This window comes from Onychomys torridus, chromosome 12 (genome assembly GCF_903995425.1).
Source record: "Onychomys torridus chromosome 12, mOncTor1.1, whole genome shotgun sequence".
Taxonomy (NCBI): domain Eukaryota; kingdom Metazoa; phylum Chordata; class Mammalia; order Rodentia; family Cricetidae; genus Onychomys; species Onychomys torridus.
The window spans coordinates 995,421-1,018,630 of NC_050454.1; the positions used below are offsets into that span (position 1 = coordinate 995,421).

Sequence of the window (23,210 nt, forward strand, 5' to 3'; positions counted from 1 at the left end):
GGTAGTCAGCTGGAGTTCCTGCTTGAGTTTTCTCTCCATGAATGAGCTTCCTATGGCTGAACTTCCAACTGCTTTTTCCCCATGTAGCCTCTCTTAGAGATGATTCTAGCTGTTTTCAAGGACCTGTTTTTTAATGTTTTACTCTTGGGCTGTCTTACTGTCCTCTTCCCTCCCTCATCCTCAGACAAGTGGCCTTGGAGGACACTTTGAGATGAACATGACCGGGTCTGAGTTGGGAGGAAAGGAACATCACTTCTAAGCCAGCTTCTTAGTAAACTCAAACAGCACACAACGATTTACCAATGCAATATACATTACACTAACATGCAGGACCCTGGTTCCCTCTGCAGCACTACATAAGCTAGGCATGGTGGCATATACCCACAGTCCTAGTACTTGGGAGGTGGAGGTGGAAAGGTCAGAAATTCCATGTTGTCCTCAGCTACACGGCTGTTAGAGAACCCATGCCTTCTAAGTACCAGACCACAATAAAGGCAGAACACATCCAGCCCATCCCCATCTTCTGTCTGAGTACTGGCTCATTTCATGGGTCACATACTAACCAAGCTCTACCTGCTACCCAGAGAAAGAGTGACCTCAAGACCTTATGTAGTCTAATTTGCATAAGCCCTATTCTTCCACCTTGTTCATATAGCACAGGTCACATATTAACTAATCCTGCTTCCTCACAACATAAGCTCTCCCTTCCCTGAGAAACCTTTAAGAGTAGACACCTTGCTTCTTACTTGGAGTGGAACCAACGCTTCTTACTGTGGTTCCCACTGTACCACTTGCTGCAGCATTAGTAAATTGGTTGCCTGAAAAAAACGACTGGCCTCAGCATCTCCCTCTCTAAAAAAATCCAGCAACAGTGGAGGTCAGCCTGAGAAGCATGAAGACCCTGTTTTGAAAACTAAATAAAGGAGCTGGAGAGATGGCTCCATTGTTCAGAACACTGGCTTTTCCATAGGAAGAAGGTTAGGGTCCCAGCACCCACCCACGGTGGTTCACAACCCTCTGTAACTCCAGTTCTGGACAATCTGATGCCCTCTTCTGGCCTCCATGGGCAATGCATGCACGCGCAAACACAGGCAAAGCTCTAAAACACAGAAAATAAAACCTTTAAAAGTCAGTGGTGGCGTACACCATCAGTCCCAGCACTTGGGAGGCAGAAACAAGTGGATCTCTGTGAGTTCGCGGCCAGCCTGGTCTACAGAGTGAGTTCCAGGACAGTTAGAGCTGTTACACAGAGAAACCTTGTCTTGAAAAAGCCAAAAATAAATAAATACAATTCTTAAAAAGCGAATTTAAATAAATAGAGCTAGAGCTATTAGACTTAGTGGCTAAGAGTGCTTACAGCTCCCAGCACCCACATCAGACAACTATATCCACCCCCTGAACTCAGATGCTTAGACCCAGTACAGACACGTACATAAAAAGAACAAAAAGTAATAAAAATCATTTTAAAAAATGAATCCTAGTTTTCCTTCAACTTAAGTGTCTTGTTTAAGTGAACTGGGGGGGGGGGGGGGACAGGAGAGGAGAGAGGGTTAAGAATATGAAAATGAATATCCTTGTCCTGACAAACGCAACCAAAGGTAAGGATTCTCAAAGCTGAGAGCGACAACTGGTCAAGCCAGAGTAGCAAGCAGTTTTATCGCAGGCCTTCCTATCAGCCATAGAGGAGTCAAAAAGATGTTTCCCTCCCACAGGAAGTACTCAATGAATAGGTTTTTCTTTCTTTTTCTCCCCCCCCCCCTTTTAAGGTTAATGGGAGATGAAAAGGAGACCTCAAAGCCTATTAGATGCCCTGGACGTCAACCCTCCTCATTATATCCACCTTGTGGAGGCAACACATTTCCTTCCTTTTAAGGGAGGCAGGGCTGTATTAGTGACGCGCAGAAGAGAAGTACATGACAACTTTGATAATCAGAAACCAGAACCAACCAAAAGGTTTCAAGATAGAAACAAAACAAGGCCTGGAAAGGAGTTCTTTGTGCCTTGGAAAATTACAACTTTTGTTCGACTCCAGCGTGTTATTAAAACAAAAAGGCAGCGAAGGGACTGATACAGGCGACCTTAACAGATTTACAAAGGAAAGACAGCATCCTCTTCACTGATGGCAGTACATTCCAACTCGCTGGCCCTCAGATATCCCAAGTGTGTTAGAAAGTGTTAATTAAACAAGCCTTAGTCCAAGCACTAAGGTCGGCTAAGTCCTGGTCTTGTGCTTTGGCTTTGGGAGGCAGAGGGCTCTTTGAAGACAATTAACATACCACTCGGGCCTCGCTCAAGACGAATTCCTTTAACCTGATTGTACCTTAAACAAATATTTCGAATTAGCAGCCAGGGATGGGTTTCGCCCTCTAGCGGAACCCAGGTGGCCCGGGAGCCCACCGGGAGTAAGAACTACATCTCCCAGAGTGCTCCGGGAAGGGGATACCTCTCCCCCCATTGGCCAAGGATGGGTGACGCCGAGTGTTTTGGCCCAACGGTCACATGTTTCCTTTGTTGTGAGCGGTGGCAGAGGCTGGTGGCTCCCGGAGACGCCGGCGGAGCAGAGACCGTGGGGTCGCCTCTTCCAGCCTGCGCCGAGAGGTACCGGGGTGGCCGCTCCAGGCAGCCCGCGGTCGCGGCGCTGACCACCGGCACCTGCGGGAGGGAGACGAGGCCCCCGGCAGCCAGAAGCCCGCGAGGCCTCGGGCGTGGGGACCGGGCGGGGACGAGCCCTGCGGCGGCGATGCGCTTCGGGCGGAAGCGCCCGGAGTGCTACGGCCTCGGAGCTGGCGTTTCCGTGGGGGTGAGGGCGACCGTGGGTGCTGTCGCCGAGCACGGACGCGATCGGGGTGCTGGGGCCACAGCCGCCCGCCGCCGTGTTGTTGCGAAACCCGCTAGGCGTGGTCACCTGACCGTTACCCGCCCCCGCTGAGCCTTTGTTTACCGGGAGCGCAGCCGCGGGCCGTCCCGGGGGAGCCCCCGCCCGGCTTCCTTCTCTGCCCGGCTCTGCTTCTTAATTTAGTTCCCAGTGTTCCCGCCCCCAGTCCCGGACACCCGAGGCGAAGACCGTTCGGGCGGCTACGATTGGGCGCCGCCGGCGGGACCCGGCCGCCGAGTTCCGAGTTTTTATTGGCGGGGGCTGGTGTCTGGGTGGCCCGCGCCGCGCAGTCCCGCCCTCGCTTGAAGGTGACCTGGAGGACGCGGGCGCCGCGGGAGGGGGACCACGGCGGGGGGCGTGCCCCGCGGAGGCCTGGGCGAACCCCGAGCAGATGGGCTTCGGGCACAAAGTGACAAGACGGCGCCGAGAAGTGCTCTGCGCAGGCTTCGATAGCAGGGGGTGAACCACAAGGTCCATTTTGGGGAAGCCGGGGTGTGTCGGCGCTAGCGGATTTTAATGATCCGTTTTGCGGCTTGCTAGATGTTTGCAGCTGACACCCGGCAAGTCCACCTGGTGGTTGGTTGACAAGGGTTTGGCCTTTCGTTTGGGTTTTCTTTTATTAGGATTTAAAATCTACCTTTTGCCACTTAAGGTTTAAAGGATGGCTTTTACCTTGAGAGAGAGAGAGAGAGAGAGAGAGAGAGAGAGAGATTATGTGAAGTTATTCGCCCAAAAGTTAGTTTTGTTTGTTTTTTAGTGCGCTTTCTTAGTTTTTCCTGATTGGGGATTTTTCAGCACACACACTTTCGTGTGTTAATCTTCCAGGTAACTCAGAAGTTTCTGAGATGTGAAAACTAAATTAATATCACTGAAAGACTAGTCATTATCAGCCAGAGGATATTAATGATTGTCTTCCCAAGCCCCTAAGCTTATGGGGGTCTCAGATTTTTGTCATTTTTTTTTTTTATAGCAGAAAAAAATGAAGTTCTCCAGTGAAGCAGGTCTTACTGGCTATATATTCCTAACAGATTTTTTTTTAAGAAGTTGTTATTCTGTGCATGGGTATTTTGCCTTCTTGTATCCACCACTTGCGTTCAGTGCCAAGGAAGGCCAGATGAGGGCGTCAGATCTCCTGGAAGTGGAGTTATAGATGGCTCAGGTTGTCATCTGTCTGTGGTTGCACAGAACTGAACCTGCTGAACCTGCTGCCGCTCCGCTTAATATTAAAAATTCAAGTAGTGATGACTGTATCAGAATAAGCAGCTGTGTGATCAGAACACATAATCACTAGTGTACTGAGGGTTTTTAATAGACCTTAATATATGCAAATGCTATCCACTATACTTTAATAAAAACTAACTGCCATCTGGTAAGTCGTATTTCTTCAAACAAAGCCTGTGATTTAGTCTCTAAACAGGAAGGAGAAAATAATATTCAAAGAGTTATCTGTTCTATCTTAAACTTTACTGGCCTTTGTCCAAGTTGCTAAAACCTTAAATGGTTTTTCAGTGTGCTTTTTAACTTCCTTGTTTTCCTGCCATTTTGTTAAGATTCAAAGGTCAAACCTTTCGAAAATAAATACTTAGTAAATATATTGCAGCATTTATTCTTGTACGAACTTTACTCTTACCTTGAAAATTAAAGACAACTCTTTCATCAAATACATAGGTATGGACTCTGTAATGAAAAATGTCAATCAAATGTCCTCACAAGCCTTCATACAGAAAACATGCTTTCATTTCTGTTGTGGCTGCAACAGAGACAGTTGGATGTTGTTACATCTCTGTTCTTCATGCTATAACACCCCTGGAAGCACAACCAATTGAGTCCCCTGTGGGTAGTCCAGTTATTTGAGATGCTGGGACAAGAGGATTGCTCATAGGCCCAGGAGTTCAAGACCAGCCTGGACAACATAGACCTTGGGGATAAGGGGCAACAAGAGAATAGCTAACTTCAAGAGTTGTAATTCCTCCAGCACACGCTCCCCACTCCACTTTGAGTCTGAGGATTAAATTCAGGTCTTCTAAAATGTAGCTACTGAGTTCTCCCTTGTTGGCTGATCATTTTAGATGACCTGAAACATTGAAACTAAATAAGATGAGAGAACTCAAGCATTAAAGAGTGGAGGTCATGCCTGGAGACCACCACATCCCCCGCCCCACTCCCCCACCCCCGCAGGGGGATCTAGAATTGGTACCAGACCTGCAATACACAAGGAGATCCCATCTCAAAACACAGTGATTAGATTAGAAAGATTAGATTTCTGTAATTTGTGCAGTACTAAGTTAAATAAAAATCATTGACTTCCGAGTGTTCTTGATATTAAAAGGTGATTTAGGATCTAAGGTTTAGCTGTAATAAGCCAAAGCTGATTTTGGTAGCAAGAAAAGTAACTGTCAAAATTCTGTTTCTCCCTGCCTCCCCCCAACAGGATCTTGTTTTGTAGCCTTACCTGGCTTGGTACCTGCTATGTAATTTATAATAGCCTCTAACTCACAGTGATCCTCCTGCCTCAGCTTCTGGAGTGCTGGGATTATAAGTGTTAACTCTTGCTTTGCTAGGCCTTTCACTTGTAAATCCAAGTGCAGTAAGTATTGGAGGGTGACTAACAAAATGACATTGTTTCTATGTCAGGTCTAGTAAGGGGATAAGTTAAGGAAAGCCTTTTAGACAGTGAGAACACCTGAAATGTATATGTATTTGTAAAATCTATAGTTTTACATAGGCTTGTGAAATTGATATAAATATGTAAAAGCCTGTTTGGTTTAGCGTAGTTCTTTGTAAAGGATTTAGTCTGTTGGAAGCATTTGCTAGCATCCTTTTACATTACCATTAGATCTTTAAAGGTAACTTTCTTTTCCATTACCCATTCTTGTCTCTGCTTTAGCCATGGTTCAGTTTGAGAAAGTGTGGAACAGGATGGCAGGGATGGCTGACAAGTTGTAGGGACTATGCTAGTGGAAGGCCATAGGTTTCTTGTTCTCTGGTCTTTACAAGGCCTTAGTTGGTCCATACTGTCTGCCTGTAGTGTCTTTGTAGAGGATTCTCTTAAAGGAAAACAAAGCTTGTTATGTTGCCACACTATAAATCACACCTTATACACAGTATCCCTTGTCCTTGATTTATTCAGATCTTCAGGATTACCTAGCTGGGCATTGTGGCACCTTTAATCCCAGAGGCAGGCAGATCTCTGTAAGTTTTAGGCCAGCCTGGTCTACATAGTGAGTTCCAAGCCATCCAGGGCTACATCGAGAAACCCTGTCTCAAAGAACAACAAAAATATCAATTTAAAACAAGAAAAAAGCGTAAAGTATTACCTACAGAAGTAAAGTCCTACAGAAAATGCTGGATGGGCTATTTTCTACTCAGATGGTATAATTCTACATCAGACAAATCATTGGAAATCTGTTCCAATTTGTGCTTGAGTTCTGCTAGAGAAGTGCTGAGAATGTGGATCCATATTAGTGTTGGAGTTCTTGTTTGAGTCTAGTGCTAGCCCACCCTACAGTAGTATCTAAAGTTGAATTGGAATCTAGAACTTGCTACCCCAGTGTCAGACACAGCTGGTACTCTTTCATTGGCCTTGGGCCTTACTAACTACTGATAAACAGTACTTGCTTAGGTAGGACTGACATGGCCCTTGCTAACTACTAGTGAAGAGTACTCGCTTAGGTAGGACTGACAAGCTCCTAACTTGACCGAGATGCAGTGTTCTTTATCAAGTGTGCACACAACTTAGACTGCCTAATGAAAATAAGGAAATACACAAGATAGTATCCGTGTCCTAACCACAGGGTAGTCTGAATATAAAGATGTGATTTTGTGTTTTTTTAAGTTGGTTATTGGTTTTGATATCAAATCTGCCTACACTTAAGAATTTACAAGTTCTTGTTATGAATGACCGGATCAGAAACCAGAAGCAACCACTAGTATTTAAATACAGTTGCTGTTCTGTGCACAGCTCGAAATCCTGGTAGTTTCCCTTAAGCATTTTTCTCCATCTCCTATACACACACACACACACACACACACACACACACAAACACACACACAGTGGCCGGGAAGGGGTAGATTGTGCTGCTTTAGTGCTTACATAGACATTAACTCTATAAGATTCACTAAAGCAGAAGAAATAGAAATATATATTAAATTATTTGATAAGCTTAAAGATTCTATATAAATATATAACAAAAGCTTAAAAGTGAGTGGGTTTTCTTTTATTAACTCTTGAGATTTTTTTCTCAAATTGATCACATAGTTAGATGTGGTAAATAGTGAGTAAACTGTTTACTTTGATCATGTTGACACCGCAACTCTTGAAGTACCCAAATTCCATCATATTTGAGTGAAATGTAAGTTTTTTGGCATTCTTTAAATATTCAAAGTGGAATTTTCACAGGGTATACATGTCTTCATCTCACTGTCAAATTTAGCTTACTATTGCAGCGAATAGTAAAAGAAATTTGAATATACTTGAACATAAAATTATTAATTTTCTTTAAGAGTTACTATTAATGATCTATATGAAAATGAACTTCTAGTTAGGAACTGTAGTTCACTAAGAACTGTTTTCACCGCATCGCTAATATATGCGAACTAATAGTGTCTGATTTGTATGTCACTGTTCTCTATTTTAGGTGTGGAAATATAAACAACACAAGTATTTGCCTGGGGCTTTGTGAAACAAATGCTAAGAAGGTATATTTATGTTTATTAGCTATTTACTGTGCATTGTTCTTAGAGAGTTTAAACCATTTCATTCTTTACCTGGGATCATGTGATGCCAGTCAGAATAATAGTGAATAACAATGGCCAGTGGGTTTTTTGTTTTGTTTTGTTTTCCTCCTGAGACAGGGTTTCTCTGTGTAGCCCTGGCTGTCCTGGAATTCACTCTGTAGACCAGGCTGGCCTCGAACTCACAACAATCTGCCTGCCTCTGCCATTCCCTCTACCCCCACCCCAGTACTAGGATTAAAGGCATTCGCCACCACCAGGCCAGACCAGTTCTATTTTAAGACAGAATTGGGCTGAGTGTGATGAGGCGCATTTGTAATCCTAACATTCAAGAACTGCAGTTACATTAACAATGGCTAGTTTGTATGTAAAAAACAAATAAGTGACTTAATTTTTGGTATGTATCTCATTTTTCAGATTCTATAAGCATGCTAATTCAATCCAGAACTAAATAGAGGAAAAAAAAAAATAAGTAAGGTGGTGGTGGTGGCGGCATACTCCATTAATCCCAGCAGAGGCAGGAGGATCTCTGTGAGTTTGGTCTACAGAGTCAGTTCCAGGATAGCCAGGACTGTTGTAGCACAGAGAAACCCTGTCTTGAAAAACAAGCAAACAAATAAGTGAATACTTTATTTCTAATAAATGGGAAAGCAAAGGCTGATTAACTATATATGGAAGGAAGGCCAAAAGTTTAACTTTGAAAGCATATCATATTTTAAGATGACCCTGTGTAAATCATTTACCCTGTGATAAATAGTAAGAGTTTGTATTTGGTTCTCTTGTGGAAAGCTGGTAATAGAGTTTTCTTAGAAAGTCCAGAGATAGCAAGTCTAAGTCAACCTCCATATCCCCAGTTTTACCTAATACTGATACATTGTACTAGCTACAGAAAGCTGTTCCATGTTTTCCTATAGGCATCAAGGAAATGAAAATGTGCATGGAGCCAGTGGGCTCAGGTAGATGAGGGGTTGTTTTTACTTAGAGCAGTGGCTCTCAACCTTCCCAATGCTGTGACCCTTTAATACAGCTCCTCATGTTATGACTCCAAGCATGAGATTATTCCGTTGCTACTTCATAACTGTAACTTTAATACTGTTTGAATCGTAATGTAAATATCTGATATGTGGCCCCACAGGTTGAGAACTGCTGGCTTAGAAAGAGGGAGATTTTGTCCTTGTAGCTTAGAGAGAGGGCAGTTTTGTTCTTGTTAGGTGGCTGGTTGGTTTGGTTGACTCATTTTGAGTTTTTAGACAGTATATCAGTGTGTAAGTCAGGCTGACCTCAGCCCTGCAGCCATCTTCCTGCCTCTGCGTACTGAGATTGCAGGCATACATTGCCATGCCCAGCTTAAAAGGTTTTTGTTGGCAGCACCAGTGATATCTCTAACTAAAGTACCAGTGGTTCGTGTGAATTTGTTTCAGCCTAAAATACAGTAGTGATGATGATGATGATGAACTAGGTAAGCTATTACAAAGAGTAAATTCTTGATTTGGGAAACTGGCTTTTAGCTAATTCAGTCATAATTTGAATCTGGAATAGTAAAGATTCAAATAGGAATTTCTTTCTGTGTCATAATCATTTCTGTCTGTGTGTTTGTTTTGAGACAGGGTCTCATGTTTCCTGGGCTGGCCTAGAACGATCTCTCTCTCTCTCTCTCTCTAGCTGAGGATGACTTTGAACTATCCTCCTGCCTCTACCACAGAAATGCTGTTTACAAGCACACACTACCACCATGCTGGTTAGAGAATAGGAGATGTTACTGCTTCTCTTTTTGTACTGGTTAGGGTTGGGTTTTTGTTTGTTTTTTGTCAACTTGACTCAAGCTACAGTTATTTGGGAAGAGGAACCTCAACTGACAAAACACCTCCATTAGATTGCATGTCGAAAAGTCTGTAGGACAATTTTTGATGGTTGATATGGGTGGGCCCCATGGGGCCATACTACCCCTGGACAGGTAGTCCTGGGTAGTATAAGAAAGCAGACTGGGGTTGGGGATTTAGCTCAGTGGTAGAGCACTTGCCTAGCAAGCGCAAGGCCCTGAGTTCGATCCTCAGCTCCAAAAAAAAAAAGAAAAGAAAGCAGACTGAGCAAGACATAGGATACAATCCAGTATCCATTCCCTGTCCTCTGCTTCAGTTCCTGCCTCGAGTTCCTGCCCTGACTTCCCCAGTGATAGAGTGTGACTTGAGAGTTCCAAGCTGAAATGAACTTTTTCTCCTCAACTCACTTCTGGTTGTGGGGTTTATCAGAGCAATAGTAAACCTAACTGATAACACTTTTCTCCAGATTTCCATTATAAATAGGTAGTGCTGTTTGAAAATGTTAAATGTGCCTGTTAGTTAGGCACTGCTCTATATTTTCTCATTCATTCATTCATTCATTATGCTAGAGGGCACAAGTGTGCCAGAGAATGTATATGGATGTCAGAAAATGATTTGTGCCAGGCAATAGTGGCACACATTTTTAATCCCAGCACTCAGGAGGCAGAGACAGGCAGATCTCTGTGAGTTCGAGGCCAGCCTGGTCTACAGAGCTGTAGTTGGAGTTTTTCTGTCTGACCCACAGTCAGGACAAATCTCTCTTACCCGCCAGTCCCATAGTTGCTCAGACCCAACCAAGAAAGCACACAGAAACTTATATTGCTTACAAACTGTATGGCCGTGGCAGGCTGTTTGTTATCTACCTTTTCTATCTTAAATTAACCCATTTCTGTTAGTCTATACTTTGCCACGTGGCTTGTGGCTTACCGGTGTCTTTATATGTTGCTTCTCATGGCAGCGGCTGGCAGTGTCTCCCTCCAGCCTTCTACTTCCCAGAATCCTCTTCTCTCTTGTCCCGCCTATACTTCCTGCCTAGCCACTGGCCAAACAGCATTTTATTTACACAGAGCGATATCCACAGCACAGAGCGAGATCCAGGACAGCCAGGGCTGTTACACAGAGAAACTCTCAGAAAACCAAACCAAAATGACTTGTAGGAGTCAGTTCTCTCCTTCTACAGCATGGGTTCTGGGGATCCAACTCAGGTTGTCAGGCATGTGGGCAGGGTCCTTACCCACTGATGTATCCTTGGCTGGCCTGCTAGAGCTCTCTGTGTAGACCAGACTAGCCTAGAACTCACTATATAGCCAAGCATAACCTCAAACTCTTGAGTTCCCAAGCAGTGAGATTACAGATATGTACCATGATCCTAGTTTATGTGATACTAGATCAAACCCAAGCCTTCATGCATGCTTGGCAAACACTTTACCAACTAAGCTATGCCTCTACCCAAGTGCATGGACTTTTTAATAGCTGTAAATAAACTGTTCCGTCTTGAAGACATCCTGGGGTTTAGTTAATAGGGTCTTTAGCTTGTTTTAAGTATTTGCTGTTAATACAGCACTGAACATCTATGTATATAAATTGTTCCACAGATTCCTGATTATTTCTTTAGGAAAATGGTAGAAAATGAGGCTGGTTAGACAATTTACGTATTTTTAAAGTATAATGATAGGTAAATACTGGCACTGCTATTTTAAATAATAACTGTTCAAACAAAAAAAGATAAAAACTGTTTATGTTAATGTTCTGGCTATAAGCCATGACTGGTGGTATCTGCCTATAATCACAGCTTCCAGGAGGCTGAGGCAGGAGGAATTCAGACCATGCTAGACTATGTATAGGAGACTTGGTTTTAAATAAACAAAAATAACATCTAGAAGACTGTTAGTCCAGCTCTGCATGCTTTCTTACCTCTGCCATGCAGGAGATGGTGGAAACTGCTCCCCTGAAAGAGTGCATACATAGAAGCCTTTAAGCTGAGGACTGCCAGGATATCACAAAGTAACTCTCGTGTTTTAATCCTGCACTGCAAATTTTTTTATCAGTTTTTATTAAAATAAACTAGTATATGTTGTAGAGTATATTAATCATGTGACTTCATTATGTTTACATAAAAAATAAAATTGTATAATTATTTTTATTTTTCTTTAGACACATAAAGAAGATTCCTAGCAGCCATTTCTCAACAATTATATAGTCAACTGATGTAACAATGGTACTAATATTGGGACGCAGACTAAACAGAGAGGATCTTGGGGTGCGTGATTCCCCAGCAACTAAGCGCAAAGTTTTTGAAATGGACCCCAAATCTCTGACAGGTCATGAGTATTTTGACTTCTCTTCAGGATCATCCCATGCTGAAAACATACTCCAAATATTTAATGAGTTCCGAGACAGCCGCTTATTCACAGATGTTATCATCTGTGTGGAAGGAAAAGAGTTTCCTTGTCATCGAGCTGTCCTCTCAGCCTGTAGCAGCTACTTTAGAGCCATGTTCTGTAATGACCACAGGGAGAGCCGAGAAATGCTGGTTGAGATCAATGGCATCTTAGCTGAAGCTATGGAGTGTTTCTTGCAGTATGTCTACACTGGGAAGGTGAAGATCACAACAGAGAATGTCCAGTACCTCTTTGAGACCTCCAGCCTCTTTCAGATCAGTGTTCTCCGGGATGCCTGTGCCAAGTTCCTAGAGGAGCAGCTTGATCCTTGCAATTGCCTAGGAATCCAGCGCTTCGCCGACACCCACTCACTCAAAACACTCTTCACAAAGTGCAAGACCTTTGCCTTACAGACTTTTGAGGATGTGTCCCAGCATGAAGAGTTTCTTGAGCTTGACAAAGATGAACTTATTGATTATATCTGTAGCGATGAACTTGTTATTGGTAAAGAGGAGATGGTGTTTGAGGCCGTCATGCGCTGGGTCTACCGAGCTGTCGATCTTCGAAGGCCGCTATTGCATGAGCTCCTGACACATGTCAGGCTCCCTCTCTTGCATCCCAACTACTTTGTTCAGACAGTTGAGGTGGACCAGTTGATCCAGAATTCCCCTGAGTGTTATCAGTTGCTGCATGAAGCAAGACGGTACCACATACTTGGCAATGAAATGATGTCCCCGAGGACTAGGCCACGCAGGTGAGAAGACACAGATACAGCTAACAGAAGTTTTGGTTTTAAACATACATTTTAAACTGCCTAACTCAATCTCAGCGCACTCATTTAAATGTATAGTTTACATGAATCTTAGGCAGTTGAAGGTCTGTTTGGAGGCTTGGAGATGTAGCTTCGTTTGTAGGGTACTCGACTACATAACCTGGGTGTGGTAGCACATACCTGTAATCTTAGCACACAGAGACAGGTGGATCAAGAATTAAGGTTGTCTTCAGGTATATACATAAACCCTACATTTCAGATCTGTATTTAATGTCAGTCTCAACTTTCAGTGATTTTGTGTGTGTGTGTGTGTGTGTGTGTTTGAGAGCACACATTATATAGCCCCAGGCCGGGCTTAAACTCTCTATGTAGGCTGACATTGAACTTCTGATCCTCTTGCTGCTGCCTCCAAGTGCTAGGATTACTGGTATATGCCCTATACCCAACTCAAGTGCTGTGTCTGAATTTGAAAATTATATCCACATTAAAGAATGTTTAGTAAGCGTATGTTTGGAGTGAAATGTGACTATTAGTATTAAATGTGTTAATTTCATAGTTGCCTGTAGACTTAAGTCCTCCTACCCACAGATCAAGTGCTCTTACCCACTGAGCCATCGCCCTGGCCATGTTTTCCATCTGACTTTTAAGGGAAATGACCCATTTCTCAACAGTGAAAAGTGTGTGTCAGGTTGCAGTATCAACACATTTGGAAACCAGCAGGAAGAACTGAGTAGAATTCTAAGTTGGAGGCTGTTGTTGATGGAATAGCAGGCGCTTCTCCTGCATAAGCATCCCCTGAAATTCTAGAGATGATGATCTTTATTTACAAGTCTGCTACCGACCCCTGGCACTTCCATCCTGTTTTGTCTGTTACTGTGTTGTCTAGTTGCTGGAAGCTGTCTGAACATTGCATATTATCTTGTATAGACTTGTCTCTCTGGGAAACTCCTGGGTTCTCCACTCTCCACTCCTTGACTCCAGTACCTCCTCTGACTTCAGCTTCTGTCTACTGTCAGGACTGAACCACTCTAATCAAGTCTTCGGTGACCTTGTTTACTAGTCTCCTTTCAGTCAGGAGCTAGCTTCATGGCTTTAGAGGATGTTGGGTCAATTCTGATGCTGGGGACAGAGTTGATGGTCTTGTAGTATGTGTTGGGGAGTGCTCTACTGCTGAGCCATACCCTCAGACCTGGGTCTGATGTTAACTGCCATATCTACCTGGAAACTCCACTGGCTTCGGGAATACCATTGACCTCCTGACTTCCTGTTGGCCAGGGTCCTTTCCCAGGGTCCTTTCCCAGGGTTGATGGTCCTGATTCCGGTGTCAGACTGAAGTGTTACCTGTTCAGGCTGCATCTTGTCGTCGGCCTCACATACTTTCCTGGGTGACTTAATCTCATCCAGACCTTGATTTTCATCACCCTGAACTGCATACTGTCAGCTCCAACCCTGAATCTTTAACACTTACTTACTCACTTCCTCATTCCTATTTCTTTTAAATTTTTGAGTAATTTTTACCTAATGCCTTTTTGTTTTACATGATTTATAAAATTAACTTATGTACATATCTGTTACTTGATTATGCATATCTTTTAGAATAGCATAAACAAAATAACTTTTACAGTTAAAGGTTCATATTAGCTACAACCCAATCCTTTTGTTGTTGTTGTTTTTGAAACAGGGTTTTTCTGTGTAGCTTTGCCTTTCCTGGAACTCACTTTGTAGCCCAGGCTGGCCTCGAACACAGAGATCCACCTGCCTCTGCCTCCCGAGTGCTGGGATTATAGGCATGCAGCACCACTGCCTGGCCCCAATCCATATTTAAATTGTCTTTTAATATATCTGTATCCAGAATCTCCCTATTATATCTGGTTATTTCTAAAAAGTCTCTTTTAATCCAAAACTGCTTTTTCACGTTTCGATTTGATAGAACAATTTCTATAGCCCTCCTTCTAGATCTAGCTGCTTCCTTATGGCCTCCTTTAGATAGATGTATTTAGCCACGGATATTTCCTAGAAAGTGCTAGCTGGTTCAACACATTTCAGCTTGATAGGCAGTTAAATATTTGGGACTAGAATTTATCCTATGTGATGTGTATATTACATTGCTTATTAAAAAGGTCTCATGCATATTATCATCTCATCTTCCCAGCTATCATTCCATAATAATAATAGTAGGAAACTCTTAGTCTCAGGAACTGCCCTATGTACCATAACCCATATTAATTCATTTAGGTTTCAGAATAGACGTGAGTTAGTACTATAGACACATTTACAGAGCCCCAGGCTCGGGTTTAGAGAAGTGACTTATTCAAGATCACAGTTCAGTCAGTGACTTCACACTAGTACACATACTGCCTCCTCAGTGACTTTGGAATTTGAGTATTTCTAAGACATTTCATAAAAATGACACTGTACTTTACAGGACTTTATTTATATTCTTAATTGCTTTTGAGACAAGGTCTCATATGTCCCAGGCTGGCCTCCAGCCCTCTGACGTGGCCGAGGATGCCCCTGAACGTCCGACCCTGCTTTCACTTCCTCAGTTACTCAGTCCTGGGACTTAGACCTGGGCCACCATACCAGCTGTTTCCGTTGCTTTCATTCAGTGCCCATAGCATCCCGAGTGTCCTTTCTTCCCTACGTACTCAACGAAGAGAGGACTTGTTTCCAAGGTGAAAAGTTTGTTTATTTTTCACATTGCTGCACTATGAGGGTTGAACCCAAGGCCTGTGGATGCTAGGCAAATACTCCGCCTCTGAGCCACTTCTCCAACCCCTCTAGGAGGAAAGTCTAATGTTAATGTGGAAAACATATTAGCGCCTGCATGAGGATGCATATGTGTAATCCTGTTCTCAGGTGGCTGAGGCAGGAGAATTGCCATGAGTTTGAGACCAAACTGAGCTGTATAACTGAGTGCCAGGCCAGCTAGGGGTATATAGCAAAACTTGTGTGAGACAGAAGGGAAAGGGGTTATACAAGTTTGGGGTGGAATACTTAGGTTTTGGTGCTGCGTTGTTTTTCTTTTGAGTACATATACCCTACGAGGCATGACGTGTGTGGAGGACAGAGTAACCTGTGGTGTAACTTCTCTCCTTGTGCGTGCAGGTCCCAGGGTCAGACTCGGGTCATCAAGCCTTGTGGCAGAACTTTTACCCTCTGAGCCTTGTTGACAGCCTTGAAATACCTTTTTTCTAGCTGTTTTTGTTTTTGTTTTTTGAGACGTAGTCTCATGTAGCCTCTGTGGTTTTGAGCTGGCCTTGAACTCCTGGTCCTCCCGTGTCTACTGTCCTGTACCAGGGTTGTAGCGTGCACCACTGTACCCTGCATGAGGAGTCATCTGGCCATCAGCTTGAACAATTCAGGCTTCATCTAGTAAGCATGTGCCTGCCGTCCTTGTATGCTAAATGCTACTTCAAAGTCTTTCTTTCACCTGGAGAAACGTGACTTCCCTGTGGCAGGCCTCTGCCATGCCTTTGTCTCAGTCCATGAATCTGGTGGTCCTGGCATACCATATCCCTGACTGAGCTTTTTTTTGCAGTCTGATTGAGACCTCCATTGCACTTCATTTTGATTTCTTTTTAAAGTTTGTGTGCGGATGTGTGTGGGTGGGTGTGTATTATAGGGGGAACACTGGCACACAACAATTGTGTGAGTTAATACTCTCCTTCCACATTCCACAACTCTGGTTGTCAGGCTGTATATGGCAAGGGCTTCTTCACCTCCTGAGCCATCTCACCAGCCAACATTTCAATTTCTTATCCTAGCCCAGTTCCTGGTTTCTGTATTTTCTTTTTTTTTTTTTTTTTCCTGTTTTTTGAGATTGTTTCTCTCTGTGACCTGGCTGTTTTAGAACTCACTCTGTAGACCAGACTGGCCTCAAATTCCTAGAGCTCCACCTTTCTCTGTCTCCTGGGTGCTGGGACTAAAGGGATGCACCATCACACCCAGCCCTAGGAATACCAGACTTTTAAACTACTGACTGTTTGGGAATTTGGGTCTGAGGTTTGCATGGAGCTCCAGTTCAGATTGTCCCTGCCATAATGATTACCTGGAATTTCCCCTGGAGGATGCTGATTCTTCTTTTGGTAGCACTAGGCTGCTACAAAATGAGGTTCCCGAGTAGCAGCATGGATAACATTGACCTGGACAAGTTTGCTGATGTGATGACTCTTTTTGGCAAATTGCTCATATTGGGGCACAGGGGTGCGCAAATACATTATTTTGAGGTTATACTCAGCAGTTGATTATGTATTTGAGTCCTGACCTTTAATATTTATGTATGTTCATTTTTGTGGAAGTAAGTGCAGGTATGGGTCATGAGACTGAAAAGGGAACTGTGGGAGGGGAACAGGAAGTTTTAAGCAAGGGGGCTGGGAGGAGTAGTAGAGGACATGAAGGAGGAAGGGGACTGCTGGGGAGGAAGGAGAAGGGGTGGGAAGAGCAGACAAAACTAACTGGCTGCCCTGTATGCTGCTTTATTTTTAGTTGTGTATGTCTGATCTGCCTGCGTGTATGTCTGTGCATCATATGGATGCAGTTCCCTCAGAGGACACATGAGGGCATCAGATCCCCTGGATCTGCAGTTACGGACCCATGTGAGCCACCGTGTGAGTGCTGGGAATCGAACCCAGGTCTTCTGGACAAGCAGCAGGTGCTCTTAGCTGCTGAGCCATTTCTCCAGCCCCTGATTTTTAATTATTTTTGTTTTATGTGTAAGTGCACATGTGTATTCCTGGTATGCAGAGGTCAGGAGAGCACACTGGATCCCCTAGAACTGGACTCACAGATGATTGTAAGCCAACATATGGGTGCTAGAACCGAACTCAGGTCCCCTGGAAGAACAGCCAGTGCTCTTAACCACTGGGTCCTCTCTCCAGCCCCTGTATTATAAAGAAAATACTGATTTTTTTTTTTTTATTAAAGAAAATTATATAGGCATTTCTCCTAGTATTCCCTAACACCACCCCCCTTTTGTTAATGAGACAGGGTCTCCTTTCGTAGCACAGGCTGTCCTTGAACTCAAAGTGCCTCCACCTCACTTCCCAATTACTGGAATTAAAGATGTGTCATCATACCTAGCCTCTATCTGTCCCCTCTTACCTGATGAGGCAGTTACTTCATGATGAATATGGGAACATAATTATTATAATGAGGACAAAGCTTAAGTTCTCAGGAATAAGGAAGTTGTGAATATATTATTTCCTTAAGAAATGGGATTTTTGCTGGGCATTTTATGGTTTCCTGTACATGTACTTGCTGGAGCTTGGGCAACCTAACAGTGCACACCTATTTTCCCAGTACTTGAGAGGTAGAGGCAAGAAGATGAAGAGTTCAAGTTCTTCCTCAGCTACATACCAAGTTCAAAGCTATACTGGGCTATACGAAACCCTCCCAAAAGTAAGTGTGTGTGTGTGTGTGTGTGTGTGTGTGTGTGTGTGTGTGTGAGAGAGAGAGAGAGAGAGATTGAGGTTTAATGACAGTTTAATAAGTCCATTCATTTTACAGGCAGTACAGCTGTGGTACCGACTTGCTGTGACCACAGAAGTAGGCGGCAGAACCAGCTCTGCCCTGAGTGCTCTGAGTGACTGTTCCAGTGAGTCTTATTCTCCCACGTGGCTGAACATATGGGTCACCATTATGACATGTTTGGCTGCTCTGAAGTCAGGCACTTCACATAAAATACTCACTGTGCGTTTCCCTCACACCTGACCCCTTAAGCAGTTTTTTTTTTGCTTTTTTCAAGATAGGGTTTTTCTGTGTTGTTTTGGTGCCTTTCCTGGAACTCGCTTTGTAGACCAGGCTGGCCTCGAACTCACAGAGATCCACCTGCCTCTGCCTCCCTAGTGCTGAGATTAAAGGCGTGCACCACCACTGCCCCGCGGCAATTCTTGAGGTAACTCTTCAAAGGATGTCTGTTAGCAGTTTTAACTTCTTGTAGAAATAGTCTCCCTGGCTTTCTGTACAGACAGTACACTACTGCACTTACAGTTTCTTACCTTAAGACTTGCTTGGTTTCCTTTTTTTTTTTTTCTATTGGCAATCATGGAGGTTTAACCTAGGGCCTCACTCATGCTAGGCAAATGCTTTACCACTGAGCTGTAAAACTTTGAAATTGTTATATATGACCACATCCAGATCTTTCCCCTTTGTGTTATTAGAGAAGCTTCCTCAGTTGTTCTCAAAGATTTTACTTTTAATTCTTTAAAATGGAGTATGTTGTGTGTGTCTGTCTGTCTGTCTGTCTGTGCATGCACACATGTGAGTATAGTGCCCACAGAGGCTAGAGAGGATGTTGTATTCCTAGAGCTTCCGTTACAGGCACTTGAGTAGCCTGACGGAAGTACTGGACACTGAGCCACTGTCCTCTGCAAACCCAGCATGTGCTCTGAAGTACTGACCCGTCTCTCCAGCCACCTCCATACTCTGTTCTTCTAAGCGGCAGTTGAATAGTTTTCTACTTATGGACCGGCCATAATTTAGGCTTTGCTGTTGCTTTGTTTTATTTTATTGAGAAAGGATCTCATTGTGTAGCCCTGGCTGTCCTGGAATTTGCTATGTAAACCAGGCTGGCCTCCAGAGATCTGCCTATCTCTGCCGACCTAGTGCTGAAGGTAAGCGCTGGACTCTTGGCTCATAGTTTTTTCCTGTTGTATTTACCATTTATCTGTTAATGGGCATTTGATTATTTCTACCTTTTGGCTAGTATGAGTATGTGTCTGTAGAGTTTTTTTAAGGCTTCATGTATTTGTGTGTTTTCATGCGCCGTGGGTACACTGTGGAAGTCAGTTCTAGGGAATCAGAGTCAGTCTATCTGGCACTTGGCAGCAAGCCCCTATACCCACTGAGCCCTCTTAGTAGTCCTAACCTACCTTTTCATGATGGCTGTTTAGACTGTCGGGTTCTTATAGGTGGGTTTGGTTTGGTTTTGCTATTGCAAATAATGGTCAGTAGCTGCTGTGATCACATGTGCTTTTGCCTACATAAAGATTAATTGACAGCTGAAGCTGCTGAAGGTGGAAGTGCTAAGTCATACCAGGTATGTAACATTAATGTTTTGTTGGTTTTTCAAGACAGGGTTTCTCTGTATAACAGCCCAGGGTATCCTGGAGCTCACTCTGTAGACTGCAAGTGTCTGCCACCATGCCTAGTTCATGGCCAGTGTTTTTGCTACTCTGCAAAGGGAAAGTTACGGTTCTGACTTCCATTGCAAGTGTAAGAATCTTTCCCTAGCCAGGCATTGTGATGAGCGCCTCTAATCCCAGCACTTGGAAGGCAGAGGGAGGTGGATCTCTGAGTTCTAGGACAACATGGTCTATATAGCAAGTTCTAGGTTAGTCAGAGCTACACAGTAAGACTCTTTCCCAAAAAAATAAATAGATAGATAAATAAATGATTGATAGATAGATAGATAGATAGATAGATAGAAAGGTAGAAAGGTAGATAGATAGATAGATGAGCAAGCAAGCAATAATCTTTTTCTGTGGGGATAGAGATGCTCAGCAGTGAAGAGCACTTGCTGCTCTTAACAGGGATCCCCAGGTTCAGGTCCCAGCACCTACATGGTGACTTATAACCATCTGTAACACCAGTTTCAGGGGACCCAGCACCTTCTAGCCTCCATGGCACTAGGCATACAGGTGATGTACATAAATATATGCAGGCAAAACACTCATACCCATAAAATAAAAACAAACCTTTTTTCCCCTAAGAATCTTTTCCTGAATCAAAAGCCGTTTTTACTCTTTTCCTGAAATCCATTGAACCTCTAATATATCAGAATTCTGGTTGAAAGTTATAGAAACCAGCTCATCAACTTAAGTACAAAAGAGAAATGTGTTAACATGATACAGGAATCTGCATCTCGTAGAGCCTAAAGGCAAAACTTGAACAGTTCATTAAAACAAAACAAAACCAAAGACAACTCTGAGTGGCCTCAGGAACCACTAAATGCCATCTCCCTGCCTCCCGCCTCTGCTCTTCTGCGTGGCTGCCTCCCGCCTCTGCTCTTCTGCGTGGCTGCCCTCCCGCCTCTGCTCTTCTGCGTGGCTGCCCTCCCGCCTCTGCTCTTCTGCGTGGCTGCCCTCCCGCCTCTGCTCTTCTGCGTGGCTGCCTCCCGCCTCTGCTCTTCTGCGTGGCTGCCCTCCCGCCTCTGCTCTTCTGCGTGGCTGCCCCCCGCCTCTGCTCTTGTGCGTGGCTGCCTTGTTTGCTTTCATTTCAGTGAACATGGCCCACTCACTGTTGCATTTGATCACACTGTGAACCCTGAGATCTCATTGTTTACTGGAGGAACCTGCTTCTAACTGGTGTGGCTCAGCCCTAGCACATGCCTTTAATCTAAGAGCTTTTTGTTTGAATATTGTAAACAGGATTAAGTAAAGTCTTCCATAGGTCAAAAGGTGGAGCAAGCCACTAGGTGACAGGAAAAAGCCATAGAGAATGGGAGGAAGTCAGGAGGTTGGATAACGGATACACACACACACACACACACACACACACACATACGCACACATATACACGGACAGATGCACACATATACACGGAAGTAGAAGGGAGGGACATCCAGTTGGGAGAGTTTTTGTTAAAGATGTCCTAGGAGAAAGCTTTCTGAGACGGTGAAGGAAGAGGAAGCAGCTGGGTGCTTTCTCTGCCTCTCTGAGCTAGCAGGTTTTCACCCCAGCATCTTTATTGCTAAATATTGATAACACAGAATGATAGAGACAGATAAAACAACTCAGGTTTTGCATTTGTGTATTACTGGTTCAGTCATTCAGAATGAACTTCTACTTCCCTTTAAGACATGGAATAACATATGGCCACATCGGAGTAGACTCACCAAGCAGAAAGGTGTTGACTGAAAACCTCACCCCATGTTTGGCTGAGGAGACAACCAGTGGTGGCCATTAATAGCAAGGCGATGTGGGGGTGGGTCTCTTTGAGCTTTACTGCCAGGAGAGAAACAAGCCCAAGAGGCAAGAAGGGTGTGGTTAGCTGGGCAGGTTCAAGGAGTCTGACCCCAAGCAGTTTATTTTTGACATGTTTAAGCACAGTACAGTGTTGGAAAGAAGTTGCCATGTGACATTTATCACAACAAAACTTAAGGCATGACTATATCAGTCCTTTGCAAAGTACATGTGAACTCTTACACAAGAATGGGTTCTCTTGACTGGCAGTGCTCAGGATAAAGGTCTAGGGAGGAAGGGTTTGTAATAAGCATAATAGTAACTCTCTTGCAAAGTAAATAGAACCTCTTTCATAAGAATGGGTTCAGCCCATGGTGGTGGTGGTAGTGGCTCACACCTTTAATCCCAGCACTTGGGTGGCAGAGGCAGGCAGATCTCTGTGAGTTCAAGGCCAGCCTGATCTGCAGATCGAGTTCCAGGACAGCCAGGGCTACACACACACAAAAAAAATAAAAAATAAAAAATAATGGGTTCTATTGACTGAGAAACCATGCTTGGGAGTCTGGAAGATTCTGGTGAGGCCTGGCTCTACAGAATAGTAGAAGACACCAGGTTATAAACAACATCCACTCCAACCTTCTGGGTAGAAAACAGGCGTGCACATTCATTGAAGAGAAAAGCCTGTGTGTGTAACAGTCCTGGTGTCCCCAATGCTTATCTGTGAGTACATGTGCCACCTACAAGATGTGGTGTGCTATTTTTCTTTGGTTTTTCTTAAACTGGGGTAGGGTATGGAGTGGACTGAGTACTTTATACCAGTTGGAGAAAACTTAGGAAAAGGGGAAAACAAAACAGCCTTATCCATATTCTTACCTCCCAGGATTACACTCTTGAATAAAGCATTTTTCTTCTATTTTTAGTATTATTGGGGAGGGGAGGGACTAAAGAGAGAACCCAGGGCTTCCCACATGCTAGCTATGGATTCTGCCACTAAGTTATTGCCCTGGCCCTGTTGTCTTTGTGTTTTTATTATTATTTAACAAGTTCATGTGTTTGTATTGCGTATTGTGATCCACTACCCCGTTGCCTGCTCTTACCCTCTCCCCATTTCTGCTGACCCTTTTCCCAACCAGCCCCTCCACTTTCATGTCCTGGGGTAGGAGGGTATCTACTGGCACTTGGGCAACTTCCATCGACTGTACTACTGAAGACAATGACTTTCCTGACCATCATAACTGCCACTAACGATTCAGAGGAGGGGGCCTTATGAGCCCTTCCTCCATGATGGAGTGTTGCCCAGGTGACCACAGTTGCGGTGTGTTCAGGATTGTTAGAGCGTGGCATATCCAGAAAATAATGCTGCATAGCACTCTTCCCATCCTCCAGCTTCAGCTCCTGCTTCCTTCCTGTCCTTCTGCGGTGTTCTCTGAGCCTTGGAAGGGAATGATGATGGTCTCCATAGGAGACTGCGCTTAGTAGTCACTTGTTCCCAGCACTTTAACCAGATGCGAATCTCTGTGTTAACCACCACTGCAAGATGCTTCCTTGATGAAGGCCAAGAGCAGCTCTTTGTTACTAGGCCATTTGACCTCGTGTCCATTTATATCTTGTTTTGTTTTGTTTTGTCTTGAAACAGAGCCTTACTATAGCCCTGGCTCCCTATGAGCCTTCTGCCTCTGGCTCCAGAGTGCTGGGATTAGAAGCATGTGACACCATGGCAGACCC

General features: G+C 44.0%; 1 protein-coding gene across 3 annotated transcripts in view; it reads left to right on the top strand.

The window, feature by feature from the left end:
• The first annotated feature begins 2,492 nt into the window (after positions 1 to 2,492).
• The window catches only part of Klhl24 (kelch like family member 24), a 36,350-nt gene continuing 15,632 nt past the window's right edge, over positions 2,493 to 23,210 (top strand). Inside the window, exons 1-3 of one of the 3 annotated variants that reach the window (XM_036203294.1) lie at positions 2,493 to 2,598; positions 7,513 to 7,573; positions 11,584 to 12,564. In XM_036203294.1, the coding sequence (XP_036059187.1) occupies positions 11,645 to 12,564 (920 nt within the window). In that variant the 5' untranslated portion in view covers positions 2,493 to 2,598; positions 7,513 to 7,573; positions 11,584 to 11,644. The other 2 variants (XM_036203295.1, XM_036203296.1) reach the window with 2 other exon arrangements.